We start from the raw sequence: 27,518 nt of genomic DNA, 5'->3' as shown, positions 1-27,518 counted from the left end.
CAAAAATGGGGTTGGATAATCTTAATCTACACTGTATGTATATCTAGATAGATGTTAGTTTTTTTTTTTAGGATACATAAATTATTTTTATTAAAAATTTAATAAAATTATAAATACCTTCTCAATATTTAAAAATTATTGAAACTTTAGAAATATGTGACATATTTATTTAATTTTCAAAGGGCTGTGGTGGCAATTTTAGCATTACCGAAGCTTTATTTTTTTTTTCTGAAAATCTAATATTGAACGGACGTTATCGTACGAAAATTTTTTAATATTATAGATCGAATTGTTTTATTATATTTCAAATGATTCGATATTTTACGCCTAGTGCAAATAAGAAAGAAAATTTCAATTGTTGGATAAGCGACGAGCTAGGGTTCTTGATTTTTTTTCTTTGTTCTTTTTAAATAGTATTCTTTTAAGGATGATGACTAAAACCTCGTAAGGAATTTGTTGGTTGTAAGAAAAAAGTAAAAGTAGGGAATTATTTTGTGGGGGGTGGGGGTGGGGGTGGGTTTGAGGCTTTAGTAGAGTTAGGTTAAGTCCCTCTCATCATAATAGCAATTGTCTGTCTGAATTGCTTTTGCTCATGAAAGAACTGATTCAAAGGACAACCAACGATTGCGACAATTCACCACCAATCCTGTGATGTTTCCGATAACAAACCACCCCCCCCCCCCCCCCACCTTCTTTATTTCCACTTTTTTATATTCACTCCTTTTTATTTTATAATTCTTCAAATAACAGAAATTAACCAAAGACTTTTAAATAACATTAACAGTAACAAAAACAATTAATAAATGTATATATATATATTAAAGAACTTTATTTACCAGATCTAAATAATTCAATTTTATATATACAGGCTACATACCGATATAGAATCTATGTTATTTATTATATAGGGTTAAATATAATTTATCCCTTTGTGATATGATAGTCGAAACATTCCAAAAGCTCCTTTAATAAAAATCAGTAAAAAAATTTGTATTTTTTAAAATAGAGCCAAAACCTATGGACATGATAGATGCGGAACAAGCACCATGCTTAGTATTTTTTAATAATAAATTTATATTTGTCACCTTGATTTAAAAATCGTTAGATCTCACATCATATATATATAGGGAGAAAAATTACATATAACCCTTATAATATATATTTCAAATAAAATAGGAAAAGCACTTCATTAATTCTCTCTGCCCTATCTTTTTTTTTTTATTTCATTCTAATTAATATATATATATATATATCCTAATAATTATTTTTGCACTAACTGCATTTATTTAGAGATTAATTAAGAGAGAGGGAGAAGGTGAAAGCATGAATGTTTACAGACCTAGAGAAAAGATCTAATTGGACATATTTTTGATTCTTTGAAGGCTGAATATTAATTAGAACTGAGTTGTAAGAAATGGGACAGCAGAAAACAAGTGAATGGATTAGGATTAGGATTAGGATTAGGAGGGTCTGATAAGTGGGTGGATCCCATTTTTCTGGAGCCAGTTCTGGGGTCTAAGTGCCTGAGCCTGCGGGAATCCTGATGATGCTGCAGCAGTAGCAAACAACTGAGCTTGATTCATTTGCCATTGCTGTTCATTTCGAGAAACACAAACAGAAACCTGATCTCCTCCTCCGATGGCCACGTTCCTCCCCCCATCGTTAACGTTAACGTTAACGCTCCCTCCTCCAGGAAACTGATACATAAGTGAATTACAATTGTTATATGATTGGTTTGATTAATCGAGAATTTGTTGTAAACTAGGAAGTTGTAAGAACACTTACATGGTAACTTTGTGCTGGGGGGAATGGTCTGTTGTGGAACATCGGGAGCATGTGGGGTTCATTTGTTTTCCTCACGGGGGGGCCGAATCTCTGCGCTGCTTCGTTATTGACCTTTAACGAGCTGCCGGGAGAATGAAGGTGTGTTTGGCTTAGGAGCTGCAAGGTTTCTGTCTCGTATCCGTCTCGATTATTTCTCTGAAGATTTAATAACATTAATTAATGTCGAAATTCTGCAAAGAAAATGATCACTTGTCGTATTAGATATGTATATACCTCCGGTCTAAATCCGTTGGCGTTGCGTCTCCAATCGACTTCAAATTGCATCGTGGACAAAGGTTGGTGGTGCTCTCTAAACCCTCGGCCACCTTGTTGGGAAGCTGATGAATTTCCCAAACTTAGGTCTAGATTGTGGTCTATTGCTGCGTTGTTGGAAGACTCTGATCATGATACATACACACAAAAAACTTAAGGATGTAATAATTAATTGATTTCCTGTCTCCAGCCATAACAACTTCAAACAATTACTACAGAACAAGAAATTAAAATCACATAATAACCTATATATATGTATGTATGTATGTATGTTTTATTTATGTTGTACGTACGCACCTGCTGCTTTTAGTTCATCTTCATAAATGCTGGGTTCAAAATTGGTAACAGCTTCCTTTCCATTACATTTTATGGCGGCTTTGTCATAAGCCCTACAACAACAAAAACATAATTAATTCAGCTCCAATCTATATGTCTAATTTACAACAAAGAAAAATCAATTCCCTCGCCACTATTATTACATGAATAATGATAAATTTGGACTAATTCTTGAAACATTATTTATAATAAACTCGAAATTAAAACCCACCTGGCAGCTTCAATTTCAGTATCAAAGAGACCCAAATAAACATACCTGTCTCAAGAAAAGAAGACAGTGTTAACTAGGATCATTATCATTATTATTATTACTTTAAACCAAAGTCTGATGAATGATGAAAATAAAAACCAAGAAAAGTGATGCGGAAATTACTAAATAATTAAAGAAAGCTGCAAAAATGTAAGAGAAAGAGAGAGAGAGATGAATGGATTGGTTACTTTTTGCCTAAGAACTGGCCCATTCTGGCTTCCCATCTACCACATTTGTGCAAAGTAACACCTCTATACTTGGAACTCCCTCTTGGAAACCCCGTACTTTGTCTCCGAAGTACATGCACAAATTCCTCCTTTGTTAGATTGCTCATCTGATCACAAAATTGCACCGTCCGATATTATTTTTCATGTTTGCCTGCCTTTAAATTCACACAATAATTATTCTAATAAACTTAATTAACCCCCCACCGCCCAATCCCATCTCATCCAACCAAGAATTAAAGAAATCACTACTGTTACTGTTGAAGATAAGGGAGTAGCACTGTACACGATAAGGGAGGGTGAAATGCAAACAAAACATTAACAGCACCCCAGCTAGCTCTTTCTTTTTCTTATGTACCTACCTGTTTTAAGTCCTCTTCGTATTCCTCTAAGCTGAAGTTTATGTCTGCTTCAACGCCTCGGAATTTAATGGCTGCTCTATCGTATGCTCTGCGATTCATTCTTGAATGTTAGTGAGTGTTTTTGTTTGTTTTTGACAGAAATTGGGGAAGAAAGTGTGAGGAGAGCAGCTCTCACCTGGCTGCGGCGTGTGCTGTGTCGAATCCACCTATACATTACGTAAAGAGGTTGCAATGAAAGATACAAACCCCATTTGACCAATCAGATTAATCAAAGGGATAATATTTCTCAAGAATTTCAAAGAAAAAAACAAAAAAACCTACCTAGATAAACTTGCTTTCCGCAGTCCCTGAATCAGAAAATGGAAGAGTTGTAAGAGAAAGCTAAGTAAAAGATATATATATATATATATACATATATTTGTGTGTTTATGTACCATATATGCGACTCCCAACGGCCTGTTCTCCGGTAAAACGTGACGCCGCGATACTGGGAGCTGCGGGACCTGGGGCCCCGGCGGCTCTTCTTGAGAGGCTGCGCCAACTCCGCCGCTGCCTTCCCAAAGGTGGAGCTGCCTCCACCTCCGCCGTGGGGCTCCGACTGGCAGAATTTAACTCCGACCCAGTGGGCCCTGGGGAAATTGGGTGGTCCCGCCATTTCCGACTCATCCACCGGAAAGAACTGCCGGGTCACCGGCGACGAGCAGGGGCCGGCATCGTCGTCGTTGTTGTAGTCGTGTGACACAGAAAACCCGAATATCTTGCTGCTCCTCTTCTTCCCACCTGCTCTCTCCGTGTCTTCTTCTTCCGACCCCTCCTCCACCACCACTGCCGACGAGCTTGAATTAGAAACGGATCCGACCCGCTTGCCCTTTTCATCAGAGCCCCCCTCAGATTCATCATCCCTTCTTTGATCCGGCGAATCGTTGAGATCCCACATTTCTTGAACCACAGAAATTGAAGCCCAGCAACCCGAAACAGCAAACGGGTACAAGTACAACAGCAGAGAGATATGATGGGGGTTTTTCTGCTTCCCTTATCTCTCTCTGAATTCTGATCAGCAGTGTCTCATCAAGAACCAGAAACTCTCTCTCTCTATCTCCTCTCTCTCTTCTCTCTCTCTCTCTACGAATAGTAGAGAAAATTATAGATATTCCATTCCCTTGAGGTGCTTATATACTTGAGAAAAACAATAACAATGCTTCAACCATTAAACTGTATGTACAGAACATAAAGAACCTAGGACCATAGAGTTGCCAAAAAAAAAGAGCTTGTTCTTGCACCCAAAAAAAAAAAAAAAAAAAAAAGATGTTGTAATAAATTCCCACTCCCAACTGTTGGACTTAGATCTCTCTTGTCTACATAATACCCTTCTTCCCTAGCAAGCTGCCCAATACTGCATAGACGAGGCCAGTTTTCAAGGTTTGGCCGAAAGCAGAATCTCTCTCTCTCTCTCTCTCTCTCTCTTTCTCTCTCTCTCTTGGGGGGTTTCAAGGAAATGGACTAAGTATCATCATATAATATAAAGAGAAGGGGTCTAAGGAGTAGAGAGAGAGGGGGGAGGGGGGAAAGATGGAGAAGCCCTTTTTTGCTGCTATGTTCAATCAAGTCATAAATACTTTGAGAGATGGTTTTCTAAAACTCTTTCTATTTATATATGTCTGCTGTGGGTGTTCCATTTAACCACTTCGCTTCCCTTTAAGCTCTCTCTCTCTATATATTTCTTTATCTATTCCCTGTATCTATACATTTGTACGCTTTTATTACAACCTACGTACATACATAGATAGCCTTCACTGCACTGACCCTCCAAATCTATCTCTCTCTGCCCCCTCTTTTCACCTTTTGTATTCTCATTGGTTCTTCCTAATTTTTTCTTGTTTCTTTTTTAATTTATTAAGGATAAAAACCAACAAAGATTTTTGTATGGTTTCGTAACATGTTTATTCTGATTAAGATTGACATTGTAGCAACAAATTTTAGATCATGAGTTCGAATTTTACTAAATATATAAATATTTATCTTATTTTATATAAATTTATTATAATTATTCTTAATTATACCGTTGTATTCCCACTTAATAAAAAATAGAGTATTTATCTCAGAATAATTAATGTATTAATACAGAATAAACTAAAAATAAAATAAATACACTGAATTATGTGTTATGTCGAAAAAAATAAAATATTGATGATATTTTTCTTAAAATAATTGAAAAAACAATGAAAAAGGAAAAGAAAGAACCATCTCTTTCTTACGCAACTTTCCGACGTTAACCAAATCGAAAAGCAATTCCACCACTCCCTTCTCTCTCATCCATTCTCTCTCCTCATAGTTTTCTCCCTTCATTACCCACTAATGGAAATAGACAGCAGCAAGAGTAGATGGATGGGTTATTACTCAATTGCCTTAATTAGCTACACTAATTATCATTTCATTTTCATTCATTCAATCTCACGTCACCCCCACAGCAACACTCCCAATTCTGTTTCTGTTGCCTCATTTTCACCATGCCACTTCCATTCCCCGCCCCACTTACCCTTTCCCAAAATATTACTTAGTCCGCACAACCTATTCAACCATAAGTTCCAATTTCAAACTATATCAATTATATATTTGTAGTATAATTCATTTTTAGTTCAAAAAAATAATTAAATTACATGATAAGTATATCATACTTACTTCGTAATTAAATTAATTCGATCGAACTTAAGTATATCATTATCTTGAGCAATTTTCTTCTCTATTAGTTTAAATTTTTATAAGAAATGGTCGTCCAACATTCTTAAGTCAAACAAATTAAAGGTCTTCGGCCACCATTGCTAAAAGAAATATATTTTACATGCAGGATTTGCACGCGAAGAGACACGTATGTATTAAGATATTAATATTTACAATAATTATCTTATCTAATAATTAGAATTTTTAAATGAGGTTGTTATTTAACACTTTGGTATATAATAAAACTACAATAGTAAAAAAAATATAAAGATTAATTTTACCCTTGTGATATTTAAAATTAAATTTGTCTTCTCTAAGGACTTAAATTTTTTACATTATATTTGCAGATCTACATTGTGAATTATTTTAGGTCTAGGACTCTACATGCATGGTTGTCGCCTCAAGCCTCAAAACACTAATAATAGGTTATAATATGTTTAACTTTATGAATTATTCACATCATATACGTATATGTATATTTCTTTTGGGCTTTTTTTTTTTATTGTATACTAGTTGGCGTAGTATGCAGTCCTAACATGCATGTATTTTTTTAACTAAAAAATATTGCACGCTACAAAATAAATAATAAATATATTGAATATTTATTTATTAAAAAATACTATACCATATATATAATTTTTAGAGAAAATCCATCGTCCTATATCATATGTATGAAAACACGTACATTGTGTATTTTATAATAGATCATCCTATGATTATACTGTATTTGCAATTATATTATTATATTAATATTTTGGCCATCGAATATATAAGTATTCAGTTCAGACAAACACTTTATAATAAATAATAAAATTATTGAATAATATAATTTTTTTAATTAATAGATCCTTCCAAAAATAAAATGAAAAAAAAAAAAGAAAAAATCACCACCAACAATTACAATCCAATTAATTACAATGATGATGAATGAAGTAAATAGATGGAAATGGGGAGGGCATTGTTGGGAAAAGGGAGGGGAGGAATTATTGCGAGTGAGGGCCACGGCAGAGAGGAAAGAGGGGTTTGGTCTCAGAAAAGGAAAATGGAATAATAGCAATAAAAGGAAATACTTTCCAGAAAAGTCCAATCCAAGAGTACAGGAGGAGGGCCCACTCCCTTCCCCCTTTTGTTCTTCCACCTCCCTTTCTTACCATGTACCTCGTATTTATTAATCCTGCTTCTCTCCCCACTCTCACTTCCCCGCGCGTCCCCACCCACGAAAGCTATACCAACTTTTTTATTACTACTAGCAACTGTGGCATATTGATTTTATATTTATATAATAAATATTTTATATTTTAAAATATACTATAAATAGTAAAATATATTAATTGAGCAGGTAGATTAAAGTAAAGTTTAAAAGATTGAATAAGTTAATTATTTTATCATTAAAAGATATCTCTGAAATTATCAGAATATAATACAACAGTGTTAGAATCGTCATTTTATAATTATAGCACCTCTCTATTTCATCACAATATAAACAATGATATACGATTTTCTTTGTTTCATTTATTTGCCTTTTCTCATTTTTGGAATGTAATATTTATACAATAAATCCAACTTTCCTCGTACTCTTGTATCAAATTCAGGGAAATTTAAGGTCGGTGTTGGTTGCCCCATAGGAGAAAAAAAAACCCAGAGAATATTGGATAAATTCTAGTTATTATTTCTGATGCTTAAATCAAATAAGTCGGTTTGTGTTGTTATAAATCTGTCAACAGTACATATCTAGCTAACATTTAGAGGGTTTGGGTATTTGCCATTGGTGTTCCATTGAACTAGCCACATCAAGATAACATGAGCAATTGAATTACGTCGATTGTAAGAAGATCATAAAATCTCAATAGATGAGGATCTCACCACATCAGGTTTGTCTCAAGAACAAAAATGCAATGGATTCTTGGGTGTTTAGTAATTCTTGCAAAGCTTGAAGTCATATCGGTTATTTCAACAGCCAAAATTTGGTCCCCACATCACACAGGTAGAGGGAGTCAATCATATAATATATAATAGAAAGTGGCCCATCTTTATCAAGCGAGTCAATTTGTACCAACGCAAATTTTATTCAATAATTATAGGGGTCTAACAAGATGGGCTTTTAAAGAGCAAAATATGCCTATAGGATCTCAAAATGCCCGAACATGACTGAGATCTAGGCATTATTTATCCAAATCGGCTCCAGACCTAACCAGCTGATTCAGAATCACCATCGTCGATCACTTAATACCTGAAAGGTTAAGATCACGACCCGTACATCAACCTGTACAAATACCTATAAATACTCTAGAGATATTTTGGGGCTAATGTATATTCAGCGACAATGATTTTAGTCTTACCATACTCAATTGTTAGTGACAAAAATTGTGCATAAAGTTGTCATTGTAGATGATTAGAAACACATCTACAGTAACACAAAATAGTTATATATAGCATTTATTTATTATCACTAGGTCGTGGTACATATGTTTCGTTAATTATTTTTAGTGATAATTTTTTATACACTTTTTTATTGCTAATTCTTGCTGATAACAATTCTTTTATAAAATAATTATCACTATCAGAACTATATAATTTATTGTTGTGATTAAAATAAATTTTATCGACAATATTTTATAAATTTTATAATTTTATTTTATCCAAATACTTAAAAATCTTTTTTTCAAAAGAGACCTAAAATCTCTTGAGCTCTGTTTTATATTTATAAAATATATGAATGTTTTAAAAATAAATTTAGCCAAACATCGTGCAATTCCCAAAAAGACACTTTAATAATATTATGAGAAAACTAGGGGACCAAATCAAAATAATTTTGATGACACCAACCAAACGAGCCTGCGGGATCATGTCTTTGATACACAAAGGTTGTGTTTTAATTAACATTGAAATCGTGTCCAGGTCATAAAACCAATGACCAAAGAAAGCGTCTAAATTCAGTATAGCTGTGATTCACGTTTTTATTGAAAGCAAAAAAAACAGTGATTAATCTAATTATGATTATGCCATTAATGTTGACCGATGTGTTTGTAAATAAGCAATTAGAAAGAGAAAAAGGGTAAATAAAATAATTAAGGAACTGTTTGGTGAAAGTGAATTCAAGAATATGTCATCCCATAAGGACCAGACACAGTTGACAAGGCTACAGAAACATCATGTTCTTGATCGATGGTCTGAAATAGAGTGTCCAAACAAGAGTTGTTCAAATCATAATTTTCCCATATAAAGAAGTTAAATAATTTGCTGCAATTTCTCTAACCTCCTAAATGATTTTGTTCCTAATTTGGTACCAAGTTGGATGGAGCAATTAAAGCTAAGAAATTAAAAATAAATGAAAAAACATTTACCATTCTAAAATCTTAATTATTATATATATATATATATATATATATATTATAAGTCGAGTTAAATACAATTTACACCGTGAATATGTGAAATAAGCAAAAAATTTTCTATGAAAAACACATGGGATAATTTGCTACATTCTTTCATATGATTTTTTTTTTCTTTTGCTCATTTTTCATATTATAAAAGGACAAAATAGTATTTTTCCAGTAGTAAGTTTCAAATGTCGACGACTACAAAAATATGATTATTATTGATGCAGGTTTAATCAAGCTCCACTAATATAGGTGTTAGTTTATTTTAATAGTATTTTACTACAAGAAATAACGCTAATAGCAACGACATATATTTCTTACAAAATAGTGGAATTCGTTGATTATTAATGTGGATTAGCAACAAATTTAGTAAGAATTTTACTCGTTAAGTAGTTCGATGTTGATTTTAACATCAAATTTTCATAACTATTGAATCATTTCCATGCGTTATTTATTTTGTCTTATAAAAAGGTTTACGTATTTTTATTTCAATTTGTCCAAAAATCTTTTCCGTATACGCACAATAGAGCTGATTTTTTTTTTATTTTTTATTTTCCCTCTAGTAGTGTTCGTTTGTCCTTCTATTTATATATACTCCATAATAATAATAATAATAATAATAATAATAATTAATTATATTTTGTCAACCCAGCTATAAATTATACTTTAGCATCTAATTTTTTTTTTGTCAACTTATCATATCAACTTTATGAAATTTTGCACCTTGCCATTTATAATTATTTTTTCACCAAGTTTTTTGTCAAAAGGATATCACATGCAGTACACATATAATATTTAAGAGTTATGCAATGTGATATTTTTCACATATGCACAGCATGTAATATTTTTTTGACAAAAAAATCAGTACAAAACCTATCATATATGGTAAAGTGCAAAATTTAGCAAAGTTAAGATGATAAATTGATAGAAAAAAGAATTTAGACGCCAATAATGTGTAAAAACAGGCATAATAAAGATAATAAAATATAATTTACCCTAATAATAATAATAATAATTGATAGTAGTAGTAGTAGTAGAAGTATAATGCACATAATACATGTACTCACACCTACTAGAATAGAACATTTAAATATATCTATTTCTAAGCGAAAATAAATTGTACTAAATTGAACAAAGTTCCATCGTACGTATAATAAAAACATATACTCACATTTAAAAAAAAAAATATACATATTAAATGCCAATCAATACTTGCTTTAAAATTATTTAATAGGGCAACCGGAATTGTTGTAATTCCACTCATGGCCTATTTATTTATAGAGAGCTTATAATAAGGGCACTCCACATTTTAATTATCATGGTAAAATTGACAAAAATGCCCGTAGTGGATAAAGCATAATTCCTATCAATTTAAAAACATAAAATTTGACTTTATAGTAATTACATTAATTATTTCATGGATTTAGCCTCCTTTTTTCAAGAATCTTTTCTTACATTTCTTCTTTGCTAATTTATAATGTTTTCTTTTTATTCCACTATTTATTGGGAATATATATAACCTATTATATGAAATAATAAAAAATAAAAAAAAAATCATCCACTCACTATGAGTTTGTTGAAAATTAAATATCTACTTTACATCACGAGAATCAAATAATTATATCATCTACCCAATTAATTATTTTATATAAAATAAATGCCTAAATTAAATAGCAATTATGAATTGAGTTTTTGAACAATTAGGTAAAACTAAGAATTTAGTACTTATGTATAAATAATTTTATATAATTAATATGTCCAAAGTTGAATGAATTTGTCAAATTTTAAAAATAATTTCAAAACGCTTTTCCTTTTTTAGGGAGCTTATCAATTCGTAACATTTTATTTACGAATTTTATAAGCTGATCAGTTTAAAAAAAAAAAATTACCAAACACGTCTCAACATCTTATAAAATGTTATAAAAGACATATAAACATCTTCTAAATCTAATTATTTATTCATAATTAATTATGATGGGATCCAAAGCATAATAAAAACAATTTGGTAAATAATTTACTATTTTTGAAATCAAAATTTCAAATGGTTAGTACACTTAGCCAGGAGAGCTAATGGTTGAACCACTTATTAACATTAAAATGCATTAAAGCAATTCATACTCAAGTCAAATTTAACCTAACAATATGTTCTAGCCTTTCAATGTTGTAATAATCTAAATAGTTCAACAAGCATCAGATAAATAGCATAAAATTCTCTCATATAAAGTAATGCTCATAATTCACTCTATGATATTATTTTACAAAAATCCCAAATAAGTGATTTGAAATTTCTCAATCTTGATTAACTAAAAATAGAAATTATGTACTAGTTATAGTTAAATTTTAAGTGTTTGTAATTTTAAATTGGAAAATCAGATTCGGAGCAAGCAAACAACTATTACAAAAGTAAATATTCGTCCATATTTATGAGACTCCAGCCCACAATTTTATCGTTGTGAGGTCTGAATCTTATTGATTCGGCTCGACGTCTGAGCTGACATGTCAAGGTCTTATTTAACTCAGATAGAGTAATGATAAATAACTAGTATTTATAAAGAATAAACTACGAATATATGGATTGAGAGGTCCGTGACTGCTAGATGATTTGTTGATCAATAGGCGATAAACATGCCAGCGAGTCGGAGTGGATTGGATAGGGCTCGATCCAAATAAAAAAGACGTGAATATTCATCTTATATAATCAGATGCCTCTTTTTTAAGTATTTGATAATCGATTTAGGAGTTATTTATGACTTAACCCCATCACTTACCGTTTAAATAATATCTCATTAAGAGATAAATAATCTCTTGAGACATTAATTTACAGATCGGTCAAACAGATTTAACGTAAAATTTATAAAAATAAGTTATTGTGATTTCTTGAATTTTAGATTACTCCTAACACCCTCTAAAAACTAACATTGTACCTACCACATAAATAATTTAATATTTTCTCTAAGAATGATTAATGTGCCTATTATTACATTAATGTCTTAATATGTTTTGTCTTAAAAAATAACATTGTGTGCATCACATGAAAACTTAAATTTAAATTCATACATAGTGATTGATGGGTAGATCGTGACACACACAAGTGAACTTGGAGCGTAGATTTGAATACAAGAAGCATAAAGAACCAAAACTCAACCGTTTGATTGAAGATTCGTAATCAACACACACATACTCACACACACTCGTAGTTCACATCATTCTAAATTAAATAATTTACTATTAAATACAATATTAATTTAAAAAAAAAAAACTCAAAATATTCCTTTGGAAAAGGAGAAGAAGAACCTAGAATGGGCCCACCTCAGAAGGCAACAAACACAAAAGGAAATACCCAAAGTGCCCCTCAAGATGCAAGCAGACAAAAAAATAATAATTTATTTTATTATATTTTTGGCAGACAGAGAATTCCAATAATGGAAGTAGGACGAGGGTATAGTTGATGGAAGTGGTTTCCACAACTGGAAACAGTACCATAGAGTGGGCCTCACAGACTTAATAGGCCCAGGCCCACCACCTATATAATAAAATTTGTTGCACTTCAATGTAGGCCCACTAACCCTATTTTTTCTTTTCACTAATATTATTAAAAAACAAAAAAAAAAAAAGCAACAGTGATAATCTCAGTCTCAATCGTCAGCTTCTGACACTGCAATGATAAATTTTAAACTATCAAAATTACCACTATAGTTATTAATTTATTTTAAATAATACACATTATCTTTTAACTGCTAATAATTATTTATCCTGCACTGTCACCCATGTCCATCATTTGCTCTGTTTTAAATCATACTAGTCATTGTGGCACGCCACTCTCTCGTACATATAATAAATAATTTTTCATATTTTAGATATATTACAAATAAGAGTAAATAATATATAAACCAATACATTACATTATAAATAAAAAAAAAAGAAAATTAATTTATAGATTAATGTAAAATTCCAAAAGTAAATAAATTAATCATCCAATTAGTTGAATGTATTTTTAGCTTTACAAAAAATCAGTGTGATAGCATCATTAACCAACTTTCGCACACATGGGAAATTATTCTTCATTTTCATAAAATCAGGTTGTTTTCTACTTTTTTTCGTTTTCTTCAAACTTACGTTTTGTGGGTAGTTCTTTTAGTAATATTGTAATAAACTACTCAAATTGTGAAACTAAATTTAGTTTGTTTTGTTGATGAGTACTAAAACATACTACATACTGTAAGTGCTAATTAACTACGACTGTACCTAATTATTAGCCGTTGTTTTTATAAAATAGGCTAACAACATTCACCAAATCTAAAAACTATGGCAAAGGTTTTGGTCAGAGCTAAAATCATAATAAAAGTTGATTAATTGCGATCAAAATTTAAATTTTTGAATTGGGCTTTATATGACCGTGTTACATAGTCTTGATTTGACATATTTTTTTAGTCGTAGTAATTTATAATGTAGGGAATAATCAATTCTTTTATTTTTATTATTACCTTTCTTAGACGCTATACAAATAAAATCTTATTTCTTAGATAAATATTTTTTCGTCTTCTAAAACTACCATCTCAATTAAAATAATAATACGAACAATTTATTCTCAATCATTACTTTTAATCATAAAAATATTAAAAATAATTCAAGATTAATTTGTACTTGTCAAGCTATATATCACTTTAAATTTGGGAATTTCACTTACTATTTTCACAATAAAGGGATAGATCCGAAAAGGCAAATTAAAGATTGGCACAATAAACCTACTTACCTATATATATATATATATATATATATATATATATATATGTAAATTGTGGCAACTAGCACGTAAAGAGTCACGCCTATATTAATTATACTTATACCAACAATCTAAATAATTCTCAATCAAAGTTGAAAAATTTCATTATTATTTATTCCCATGCTTAAATGTTAGGCTTTAATTTGTAGGCTTTTTAGCTTCCCATTTTTCATTGTCTAGTAATTGCGGGTCTACTGCAATTTAAGGGTAACACAATTTTTCCTAAAATCATCCATCACTAAACCTACTTGCTCTCTATTTTAATTATTTCTCACCAACCCTAATATTATTTAGCCACTGCAGAATAAATATATTTATTTATTTTATAATAATTTGCTTTTATGTATTTTCTCGTACGAGGGTTTGGTACTTTAGTTTTGATTGCTTTATTTGGCTCAAATTGATACTTACTTTAGATGTATCGAAGCATGATCGATGAAGCAATTATTTTCATAAAAATGAAGCAACGGAGGATGGTGTTGCAAATAATTTTATTTTTTTAATTTATCCCAATCCGAGATTTGGTTTCTTGAATTTATTTATTATATTACGGGCTTTGATTTTAAATATGGTCTTTCTCAAAATGTTGAATATTTTAAAAAGAAATGGAATCATCGTTTACGGTCCAAAAAAGAAATATGTTAAATTCTTCGATAATACAATAACTCTTTATTACGAACTATTTTGAGTCTAACTTCAATCCATCGACAAAAACGCGCACATAATTTTAAATGGCAGTTGAAAAAACGTACTATATGTGATTTAGTCCTTAAAATATATTGGATGGAAGTCAATAACATTGCATGAAGTAACTTATTATTTTGAAGAAAAAAAATCTACGAGATTAATAAATTTTAGGTGGACATCCTAACAGTTAAATACGAGTGCGTAGCGCGCAATGAAAAGACTATATTTATCGTACTTTTTTTCGATTATTTTGATTGACCATCTTTTATTTCAAAAAGAAAAAATTTAAATAGTTTAAAAAGAAATTAAGATTTTTTTTTTCTCAATAATGTACTTTCACTAATTATTCCTCACTAGTCTAGTCATCCGCCTGTCCAAAGGACAGCTCCTCCATTAAAATGTTTCACCAAAACCATATATTTTCCTCAAATTTCAACAACTCCATTTTGGGAACAAAGTCAATATGATGTCCTTGTGATTTTAATGCCAACAAATGTGTAGTGTGGCTGTTTGTACCATAATGGAGAAAGGAAGTTATGTCTAGCTATCACTCTACCTAGTAAATTCATAATGTTTTATCTTAAATAGTAAGATTGAAACTCTAACTTTAGAGCTTGTTTAAATATCATCAATATGGATATTAATATGTTTTTGTAATAATTTTTAGGCTTTAGATATTGGCTGGAGCTCGATAGTGATTGTGTAAGAACTCACTATTGATGAAGTCGATCCGAACCAAGTTTGATGTATGATCTGCATCATGAGTCGTTGGATGGACTTTGATTATAACCCTTCAATATCCAAATTTGTAGAGTCCTAAATTTTGTGTAAGATTTATAAGCCTAGATCTTATACTAAAGGATTTAGATTGAGTTGGTTTGAATACAATTAGCAAACCTTTAATTAATCTCATTGACTTTGAATTTTAGGGATAAATTATTAATTAGAAGTCTAAATAAATTGGCTAACAATTGAATTTTTAATTAAAGTCCACATAAAATTTGGACTTTATAATTTTTTTTTTAGATGAACGGAACCGAATAATGTTCGAATTATTTGTGTATTTTGACTGGGTAAAATCGATTAAAATATATTTAAATATGGCTCGTTAGAAAAATGATTCACTAAACGGCTTGTGGTATTTGAGCCCAGTAAAAGTGAGCTTCAAGCTAGAAAAGAAAGTGTCAATGATTTTGTAACATCAAATCATATTTTGTGATTAAGAAAACAATGTCAATTAAATCATGGAGGGTCAATTAAATATCACCTTCTCATCAAGCAATCATGGTAGGAGTTTTCACCTTACAACTATAAATATGAGTGATTTTCAGCAATTCTACACAAGTCAAATTAGATAATAGACAAGAAGCCAAGTCAAACAGCAAGTCAAGTCACACAAGTATACAACAACTAGAGTCAAATCAGACAATAAGCCAAGACATACAACAAGTCAACACATACAATAATTTAAATCCAAGCCCTTAAATTCAAAGCTCTAAGTCGCGACAAAGTGTTACAACCACAAAGTTTTGCATCTTTCTTGCCGTCAAACTCCCAAAGCCTTAATACCAAATTAAAATATAAGTGATAATTTGCTTCCACAACTTCATTGGAGAAAACACATTCATATCCAAAAATAAGTTTCCAACCCTTGAATCAAAACAAAGAAAAAAACAAAAAGGGGATGTCATCATTTTCGAAGATCTTTTTCTAGAGATTGTAATCCCTTATTCTAAATTTATTAAATTAGCTCGCTTATCTTTTCCAATCTCATAATTATTTTTTCATAGACTCGAAATTTATATAAACAATCCCCGTTTGATATTTTTTGCGACACATCATAAATATAATATATGGTGCAATTATTCATACTTTTGATTTTAAAATTTGAATGTAATGAGTGGAGGAAGTAGGAGAGTTGATATTTTTGTGACATAAAAGATAAAATTATGATTTAGTTTCTAACAATAAATGATATGTACTAGACATCCTTTCACAATCAAGAAGAAAAAGAATATATAGACAGCATGTTAATCTCTTTCTAAAAACATGTAATAATTATATATTTTAGATGGTGGACAAAACACATTGATTTATATATATCATCTGAAAATAACACAATAATGTCTAATTAATTGTCCCATTTTGAGACATCAATCACAATTAGTTCCTCTCTGCAAGAATTTGTTCCCTTTCTGTGCATAGCATGTGAATCAACCCCCATAACATCTTAATGGATGATGATTACTGCAACTTGCAATCTTGATAATTAATCTCTAATTGTGTATGTTCGATATGTCCCCATAAGATTGAGATTTTTTCACAATTATTACTTGAAAGATATCATCTTCCACCTAAAGATCTCCATATGATTTTTCAATACTTCATTCATGAAAAATTGTGGTCGAATTTGTTCCTGACACATCATATATAGATATGATTATAAAATAAAATATTGACACTATTATCACACATGAATTGACGAGCCACAATTTTCAAAAAAGGAATAAGAATACCGACAAAATATTGGAATTTTACATTCTTGGAATTTTGTTCAATTTTTCCAATTTTAAGGAATATATTTTCTTTCTCGAATTTAAAATGATATTACTCAACAAAATAATACGATGGCACGTAATTTGATTCACATAATATATTTCATTTCCTGTCAAACAAACCTGTCCTTAGAATTTTGGATATTTCCTTTCAATTTTACTGTTTTACCAAGTCATGTAAATTAATTGCTTTCCATAGTAACAAATATTGTATGTTAACCAATTTTAAGTCATACAATGATGAAAAATATGGCTATACACATCGATTAGGGTCATTTATGAATTAGTCTTGAAAGGGCAAATTTGTCCCCCAAAAAACTCAAGAAATGTCGAAATGGGTTAAGATTCATAGACTTTTATTCAGGTCGGGATTGAATAGCTCTAATCTGATCAATGACCCAACACAATGTCATGATGATATGATCTGTATACGTTATGACTCTTTATAAATACTACATTTTATTTATTAGATAGGCACATTCATCATTTGAGATTTAGCTCCTTGAATCGACTTTTTATTTTGCCCATATTAATTTAAGTATCGAAAATTTTAAATGAAACTGTCCCGACAAACTTGATGTCTTTTTGCTCATGTTTTCCATTATTTTCTAGTCCAGGGTCCTCCAGATCCATCACCAGCAGATTTCACCCGTCACACCATTGATAGAACTAGCTAAATATATACTTCGAGCATAATCAAGTGTGTGTATATATATATACATATTGTGAACACAAGAAGAAATATAATTTTTCACTATGAATAATTAATATATAGTTAATTAAAATAAAAAATCATAGCGGATACTAATGAATCAAAGCTGAGCAAAGACTATTAGCTATTGTTTCTGCAAGTAAGGCCAAATCATTAACTACAATTGAAAGCTATGGCAAAAAATTGGCCATAGGGACAAACAATCATGGTAAATGATGATTAACCGTGATCAAAATTTAAGTTTTCGTATTAATTTCATCTGGTCGTGGTAGATTAGTCTATTGATTTACTATGATTTTTAAATTGCAGTTATTTATACCGTAGGAATAATCCAAATTTTTTTTTTATAATGGTAAGATATTCAATAACTATTATTGATCATCCTACAACATTTTCCGCTATAATAAAATAATAATAATAATAATACAAAGAAAACATAGAAACGTAGGATGGATATATATAAAGCTAGAGTGACAAATAATTAGTTACAATATACGACAAGATTAAAAACCGGATGGTAAAATCTTTGATGTTGATATAATAATCACGAGATCATTGTTATAATTCTAATTTAGGTATTTCAGACATAATACTTTAAAATATGTATTTATATAAATACATGGGTTTGGTCTGCATATGTCAACGTCAAGTCATGAAAGATATGTGGATTTATTAATAATTTTGGATATTTCTGTTCCCATTATTATTATTTGAATATGATGAAATTAATGGACCAACCAAGTTGTAGACACATATATATACCTAAGACAAATTGAATTTTTGGGTGGTGGGTGGAGATCTGATAGCCAGATTTGATAGCTTGGCTACCACCACTTCTTAATTTTTTTAATTTTGAGTTTATATATAGAAATATATAATTGAATAATAATAGTGATGTATGTAATTTAATTTTGAATTTGTAACAGTCAGATGAGGTGAATATGTTCCAATATAATACAGGTATGCTTAGATTTTTTTTGGGTAAAAGATGTACTAAAGTCAAAAAATCGTAAGAACCATGATAGATCTCCAATGCCTAAGTTAGAAATGTCGTAAAGAAGAAATGTCCGAGTAGCAAAACTTGTAGCTAGGACGTGGAGGGCTGAGTTTATTTATTTTCCTAAGGGTTCATTTAGTTTAAGTGAAAGGAAAAAAGAAGTGAAAGGGGAAGAGGGAGGGAAATAATAATAATTTTTCTTCAGGTTGTTTGGTATGATTGGAAGGGGAGTAATCTCAAACATTTTCATTTGTTTACTTTACTTCCATTTCTTCCCTGTAACCGAACACCAAACTATCTCTTATATATATATATATATATATATATATATTTACTTTCACTTCTCTTACACTCTCACTTTTCACTCCAATCGAACATACTCTAATTGTATGATTTCACGTGTACTATAGATGTAAAAAAGATTAGATGGTAACCATAAGTGTATATGCTAGGGTTTGGATTGGGTTGAGGTAGGTCAGAATGACCCGAATAGAAAGATGCGGATCTTGACATGTTTCGTAATTAAAGATAAAACTGGGGGTATTTGGTCTGTGCATGACCACCTATTGTAGTCTTTTCTTTTGCCAAGATCAGTTCATGATGAAACCCTATTTCGTAAATAAATTATAGTGAAATATATTATCAAAATCAAAACCGCATATTCAGCCTGACTATAAGCTGTTATGTTAAACAACCACCCCATCTTATTTAGACATAACAAAAACAAACAAGTGGGGCAAGTAAGTATAATTAAATGAATACCTAAAATGTAGAATAAAATTATTGAAAATGGTGGTCCCATGAAGATGGTCCCAAAGCCCTCAACTTACCACATATTGGATTCCAACCACACCACTTCCCACATAAATGAGTGATGATGTTTGGGAAGAAGGTAATAATAAGATGGGGATAAACAAAGCTTGAATTTCAGAAAAGGGAAAGAGGCAGAAATCTAAGCTAAATGTTGCTTCTTTTTCTGTCTGTTTTTCCTTTCTTGTAATAGCAATCAATGTCTTGTCAAGTTTTACGAGTTAGGAAAAAAAATAAAAGAGTACACGAGGGGACCATCAATATGGCATCAAATCCAACAGCTGTGTGGGGGGTGCCAACACACACTACATTTCTCTACTTTCCTATTATCATCTACAACCCCCCCTTCTATATAGAGATATTGCAGAATATTTTTTTTTTGTTAAATTTAAATTTGATTGAACTAAATTAATAATAAAATAACTATAATCGATCACTTTTTTTTTAAAAAAAAATTATATACCAATCACATTATAAGTATATTGACATTTGGTATATATTTAGATTTGGCTAAACTTAACTAGAATTAAATTTTTTAGACATATTACATGGATCCATTCCTATCAACTCATGAAATTTATATGAGAATTGAATAAATAAAAATATATTGTAAAATTTTGTGTTATTATTTTTATAATTATATTTTGAGAGTTTAATGTAAGGATCATGTTTAATCTTACTGATTTCACCGAAAGACACATGCATAGTCTTATAATTCCTGAATGCCCTGAGGCATGGGTGCTTCAGTATAGGTCGAATCGACCCGATTCGTCTTGTAATTGGTCCAACATTGAATTTGGCTTTTATAAAAATGATATTTAACCAAGAATAGGTGATTCACGTAAGATCATACATATGGACATTTCTATGCATATTCAACACTCATGTATAATCTTTTGCCTACACATTGTTCCCGTACATTACCCCTAAATAACCTCGTTAGTGTAAACATCTTAGAGTTATAATCTATCATGCACGAATATTTTGAAAAATTACTCAATGTAATATTGAACACAAATACGGCTTGAACATGCTTCAAACACGTATCGGACACGCAGATAGACACGGCATCTACGTGTCCAAAATTGTAAAATAAAAAAGAAAAGAGGACATATGGCGGACGCTCCTGTTGACATGTTCCACACGGTTAGTTCTTTTTTTTATAATTTTAAAAAGTTTTTGATTATTATTAGAAAAATAAAAATTCTTAGGCTTATTAGTAAAAAAAAAATTAACTCACTCCTCTCATGCACAAAAGTTTTGGGATGAAATTACTAAATAATAAAAAGATGGTCACTATAATTTAATTAATTTGGATGATTAGGAATTTTTCATTACATACTTTTTAGATAAACTGATTATATATATTTTTAAAGCTATATTTAGTTAAAAACTCAGATGTAAAAACATGCTTATTTAATATTTTATTTTAATATTCTTCATATTATATATTTTAATTCTACAAGAAATTAAGAGTATGTATAGTAAAAAACATATATTATATACAACCGTGTTAGTGTTGTGTCGTTATTTTAGTTTTTAAAAACTTTTGGTATCATTGTGTCTGCGTTCATGCACCATACATTATACCTCGACTCTTCCCTATGTTTGTTCTTATTATGACTGCAGATCAACTTGTGATCAGCATATTAATTGCAAGGATATGGAGTTTGATATTACTTTGGAGTCATAATTCGAATCAAAGTAGGATAAATATTGATTTTAGAAATAAGAAAGTAAAATTCAATAAATATTTATCTTCTAAATATGCTGTTTTTAATGAGCAAAAAACTTTTACATCTCGATCGAGTATGGGACATACAAGATAAACCATCACCAAAACCACATTGAGAAGGCCTCGATTATGATCATCCGATGCCTAAGTCAGATATGTCGTAAAGACAAAAGTATTTAAGGTCGTAAGAATGTTAGTGTATACAAAATTATACATGGAGAATCAACGACAACCATTTACATATTTTTTGCAATTGTATGATTTTATGTAAACTATAGACGTTATTATATATGGTGGGATAATAATAATGAATCTATATATATTAGAATTTTAAATATACCAAAATTAGATGGTACAGACGTTAAATGAACAGTACAAGGCTAGAGCTTGTCTATAAATAAAGAAAGCGCTGGAAGTGATGGAACACATAATTAAACAAAATTATAGATAATGGAAGAATGTGATTTTAAGTAGAAATGAGGGCACTAAGCATGGAGGGGCAAAATGTAATAATAAAAATTTGAAGTGAGCAGGTTGTCGTACAAGGTGGTCTAGTGGAATATATTTGGCCACGTTGCAAAGATTATAATACTTTCAATAAAATCTTGACCATGCAATTATATTGTTTGTTATGCCTCTCACTATCTCCCACTTGCGCTTATAATGTTTTCTGATTAGCACCTACAAATATTAATTATTGGTAAATTAATTAATACAAGTTTCAATAGTTTATGAAAATTACCTCCATCCATATAAAGTTAATTTCAAACTATAAAGTCTATGTTTAAATACACACAACTATGATTTTTTTTTAAAAAAAAAAATCTATTTTTATATAGATATAGTTGATATTAAGTTGTTGTAATTGTTTTTTAAAAAATGATTAAATTACATCGACACCTCTGAAATTAGGTTTAAATACACAAATACCCTATACTTTTTGTAAAATTACAAATACCTCATAGAGATTGTAGTTGTAATTACAAGCAAACTCTCTATTCAATGATGAAATTATACAAAACACTCCTTGAGGCATATTACACTAACACCTCCGCAAATAGAGTTTGGGAGTGAGGAAATAAATAATATGGGTGGTGCGTGCCAATTGAGATAATGGGCTTAGCCAACACAGGTCGGCCCAATCTCAATTGGGACGTTACAGTAATTTTTATCCATGTCAAAGGTCCAATCATTTCTATTACAAAGCCCAAAAAAGATGAGACAAGTTTATGGGCTCGGCCCATTAAGTTAAGTTAATCACTTGCTAATAGGGGCCGAAAAGTAAATCAAACAACTCAATACTCGATTGAAATTAATTAATTAAAATTTTTATTTAAATTTAATTTATTAAAGACCAGAGACTAAGTGTGAACAAATTTTTTTTTTGATACATCGAGCTCGACTCAAATAGTACAAAATGGATAAGATAAACTAAAAAATATTAAATTGTTTGAATACAACTCGGATTTGATCTAATTAAATATGTGAAGTCGATTAGATAAATAATCAAATATATTTTTTTAAATTTGATAATAATTTAAAAAAAATATATTTTTGGTTCCATATGATAAAGAGCATTGTGTTTTTTATCCCCTAATTTACGAACTTAACATATTTGATTTTATAGAATTAAAAGTTGTAGCATTTTTAATTTTACATAATTGTAGCATTTTCTGATCCCGATTATTATAATTGTTTATGTCGTGAAATCAAATATGCCATGCATATAAAATTGTGAGATGAAAAATGGAGAAAATATAATTTAGTTGAGATATTGTAAATATACAAATTATTTTTTATAATTTTTTTTATCATTTCATCCTCTATATTTTTAAAATATAGCGATTTGTTTCTTTATATTTTTAAAATTATGTATTTTACCTTTTTATATATGGGGTAAAAATTGATTTCTTTTAAAAAATATAGGAACATAATGAATTATTATATATCAGGTAGGATAAAAAGTGCAATCTCCCCAATCAAACAACCTTTATGATCAGCTTGATTCGAATTATTTACCGTTCACCTTGCCTTGTCCCGAATTATTTACAGTCCTGCTTGCTGATCTCAATTTCAATTTTGGGTCCAACTCTCACCTGACTTCACTCTCCGTCCAGGACACGGCGTTTGCTTTGCTGGCCACCGCCCGTATCGGGATGGATTTCAATATCTCTGTCATACTTCTTTCTTTCGTCTCTCCTACGGCGATCACCGCCGACCGGTGCCACCAACATATGCCCGCCGCTTCTATCTCGGAAACTCTCCCCGAATTTCGGTTTCCTCTTTGCTCCAGATCGACTTTTTCGCCCTTACATTCTCCTTTTTGTTGCCGCTTTAGCTGCGAATGCTGCGCCGTTAAAGCTTCCTTATACACTGCATTTCGTCTCTTCACTATTAAACTGGTTCGAGCTGTTTTGTCTCTTTTTCTTTTTCTTCCCCACTCCATTTTCTGGTTTGTTGTGCAGCTAAGAACTGGATTTAAACAGTAGAACGCAGGTCCTGAGGCTGGAGAGAAATTAAAATTAAGTGTGAAAGCAATCGCAAATGAAATTACTTGAGTTAAGAGTACAATAAGCGGACGGGTTTAGCTTCTTCTTTTGAAAAATGTTATGGCGCATTTTTTACTTTTTTCTGCTTGTGCTGGTTTTGTGCCTATTTCGAATTTATAGGATAATTTGGATTTAACCCAAATGCCCTGTTTGTTCTGCAGGTTGGTCTTGTGTCAGGCTATGACTCAATAACATGAATTCCATATCAGGTGTTAAGGCATTTGTCTTCCCAAATGATATACTTTATATATAACTTTCCTTCTCCGTTATTGTGGAAGTTTCTGATTTCACCTATTATCGACTTGTTAAAATTGCAAATGGGACTGTGATTGACCATTCGTGGCTGTGTGCAAAGATGTTCACAAAAAGATGATCCAAAAAAGAAAAAGAAGGGTACAGAAAAGAGACATGTCTGTGGGACAAACAACCTTGTGAATCCCACAATCAACAGTGGGATTGACCATGCAAGGCTTATCCGAAATACCTGTTGCTACTATGAACATAGTTCTCATATACTATCATCATTGCGTAACAGAATTTATGGTCAACCCTGAGTGACCTCTTAGAAATTAATGTTTGGCAATTGATATTTCCCAACTACTAATGCCGGGAAAACTTGCTGTTACTGTGGCTTATGTCTTATGACACCCTTTGTGAGGGTCCGAATATTAGAAATGTGAATAGAAATATATTTTGGGTTATCCCATCCATGGATCTGGACAACATTCTTCTCACACATATTTCCTGTTGCGTCTTTTGCATATAATGTGCTCCTAAGACTTCAGAGACATGATCATGTTTTGCTTATTAACTGGGATAGTAAGCCCTTTAACTTGAGAACAAATGGTTCAGGGTCACCATCAGATACTGGAAGAACCTTCAAGACATGTATGCTAAAGTCGAGAGCACTTTTAGAGTATGTTAACTATTTTCAAAGCCATTTGTCTTCTTTATTCTGGTGCTATCAGATCTTCTTTATTTTTACATACTTTTGTTACTTAGAATTGGATTGTTCAAGATATGTTACTCTTACTGATGCAGATGACTACCTAAATTGTCAGTCTAGTCTGTGATTGTTACTGTCCTCTTCCTATAAGAGGTATAAAACAAAGTAGGTCAATTGATGTGAAACATAAAAATCTTTCTGGATTAATTGTCTTCTGAAACTTTTCCTGCATCCGCACCCGCTATTAGGTTTAGATAACTTAATGACTTTTTAAATCTTCCGAAGCCCTCAGAGCAAGTAAAGAATATAAGATGAGAAACTGCCCAGTTGGGTTTCAAAGTCTGACCAGTGGAACAGATCACTCCCTTGTTCTGTGGCTTTTTTCAAGTTTTGAGGCCTTTGGAATTTTCCATTCTTTTGCTGCAGTCTAACATCAAACTTGCCAAAATCCTCTAGTCAGAGGAATTTGCGTACTTAGAATGTTCTCTAGTGATTATAATGGTTGCATGCGTCATAGGATGCTTGCTTAACTGCTTTGTGGTACCCATTAGAGAGATCAGTGTTAGTTGCTTACATTTGAGTACATTGGAAACTGGTGTTGGGCATATGCCTGACATATGTTTTCTTAGTAAATCCTTGCAATGTTGTCTTTGTCAAAGTTAAAAATATTAGACAAAATTTTGTAACTTATCTTGTGTATAATATCAGACCAGTTGACAGTGCTAATTGAGAAATGACTTTTATGTATGCAGAAAGTATTACTATTACCAAATAATCGAAAAGTACTAGCTCTTAATTAGTCTAAAAAATATTGGAAGATTATATTCCTAACAGAGTTCAGATTGAGGAAGGACTAAGTTCTATATTGATCAATTTGATAAATGTATGCCCCATCACCTGATGTTTGAACTGTGATGCTCTCTTTCTCTGTCTCTCTCTCTATGCTGGAAGCATCCTGTCTACCTGTGATGTGTCTGCTTCCTAGTGGTCTCTCTCCTTCATGCATGCATATGTTTTAGAATCTTACCATTGATTCTTGTTCTCTGCCACTGAAAAATGTCCACAGACCTTCACTGAAGTACCAAACTTGCTTAGCAAATCCAACGGAAAAGTGGTTGGTGATCTGATGCCCCAGCTCCAGTAATGATACATGAATCTACGACCTTTTGAGGATGCTTCAAGGCGTCACTCTATACTTCATTTTATTGTTTCTTCGCGGTTTGCTATTGTTTTTTAATTTTTTGAGCATCCAATATGGAGCAAGTAAAAGTCTAACTGTGAATCTTGTCTTTAATTGTCAGACCGCTACTCGATACAAAATACCCTGCCTTGCTATCATGACCAGTGATGCCAAGCTGTTAAGAACCTGTGACGACATTGTTTCATATGCATGGTACTTTGTTTTCAGAGTGGACTCTTGCCCCTGATTGGCTAATTCCTTCACTTTGAAGATTGAAATTATTACCAAAGAAAATGTTGTCTGATAGCGTATTTAAACGAGCCACTTGAAGGGCTTGATGAGTTTGAAATTTGTTCAACTCCAACACACACAAGTGCAGGAGGCTTGAGTAAGGTGATTCTTGCAATTGATGCAGTTTGATTCTCAAGTTCAGGGGAATCCGTATTCCTAACTAAGAAGTGCAGTCAAGTTGGATATAGTTAACGCGAAAACACGGCAAAACTAGAACTGGATCTAAGAGCAGTGGCATCTCATTATTAAAGTTGAGCTGATTTGTTTATGAATGGGCCCTGAACGTTGAGATTAACTATGATTTTACATTGTTTTTATCTGGAGCGTTTTCATCGATATCTGCTAGGCGATACCTTTCATGTCTTTTCTCCCATCATTTGGCCGGTGGTTGAACTGCGACATTATTGCCCAGGTACATTTTAAGTTTTTAAGGATGGTGAAAGTGACATGTTGCATTAAAATAGTCTTGAATTGATTTTTCTCGAGTTTCTTGCATCATCAGGATGTGGGGTTGTAATATTGTATTATCCTTTGTGTTAATCAGGATTACGCATTCCTTCACTGCACATACGACGACGATAATAAAATGCCGATGAAATTCTTGTTAGACCGTGTTTACTTCAACCTAATATGATTGGTTGGATCGGGTTTGGAGTAGAATTGTGTCAAGTGCCAATAATATGAGAGTGAGTTGAGCTTAAGGCAACGTGTTTCTCATAGGAACGTGACGAGAATTTGATATCTTGGAATGATCATTTTCAGATAAAGTATCTGAGAAATATCCGTTTCCCATTATTGGGACGCCCCACCCTCACATGAACTTGACGTTGATAAGAAGTCGTCCTTCCAATTCCAGCGACTTGAATTGGTGCTTCTTTATCTTGATTGACTCGTAATGCTGTTGGGGAA

At 31.5% G+C, this 27,518-nt stretch overlaps 1 protein-coding gene and 1 long non-coding RNA gene across 10 annotated transcripts; one reads left to right on the top strand and one right to left on the bottom strand.

The window, feature by feature from the left end:
- Window positions 1-1,365: 1,365 nt before the first annotated feature.
- LOC105176219 (AP2-like ethylene-responsive transcription factor TOE3) lies at window positions 1,366-4,901 on the bottom strand. 2 transcript variants are annotated; one of them, XM_011098948.3, is made up of 10 exons: window positions 3,704-4,901; window positions 3,591-3,616; window positions 3,445-3,475; window positions 3,270-3,357; window positions 2,872-3,017; window positions 2,645-2,689; window positions 2,395-2,486; window positions 2,059-2,204; window positions 1,786-1,980; window positions 1,366-1,697 (listed from the first exon to the last, which is right to left on the bottom strand). In XM_011098948.3, the coding sequence occupies exons 1-10, from the start codon at window positions 4,204-4,206 to the stop codon at window positions 1,461-1,463; spliced, it is 1,509 nt and encodes a 502-aa protein (XP_011097250.1). In that variant the 5' UTR covers window positions 4,207-4,901; the 3' UTR covers window positions 1,366-1,460. The 2 variants fall into 2 exon arrangements, with proteins under 2 accessions (XP_011097250.1, XP_011097248.1); XM_011098946.3 differs by having other exon boundaries at window positions 2,059-2,222; window positions 3,704-4,899.
- An 18,706-nt stretch (window positions 4,902-23,607) lies between these two features.
- Window positions 23,608-27,518, top strand: LOC105176218 (uncharacterized). 8 transcript variants are annotated; one of them, XR_016063537.1, is made up of 5 exons: window positions 23,608-24,045; window positions 24,133-24,201; window positions 24,354-24,401; window positions 25,045-25,108; window positions 26,205-27,175. It is a non-coding gene; the product is annotated as an uncharacterized LOC105176218 (long non-coding RNA). The 8 variants fall into 8 exon arrangements; XR_016063536.1 differs by having other exon boundaries at window positions 24,133-24,401; XR_016063535.1 differs by having other exon boundaries at window positions 24,130-24,401.

This window comes from Sesamum indicum, linkage group LG13, assembly GCF_026168435.1.
Source record: "Sesamum indicum cultivar Baizhima isolate 11 linkage group LG13, ASM2616843v1, whole genome shotgun sequence".
In the NCBI taxonomy this organism is placed as follows: Eukaryota; Viridiplantae; Streptophyta; class Magnoliopsida; order Lamiales; family Pedaliaceae; genus Sesamum; species Sesamum indicum.
Note: the sequence above shows the minus strand (reverse complement) of the source record. Positions and strands in the feature narration are given on the sequence as shown.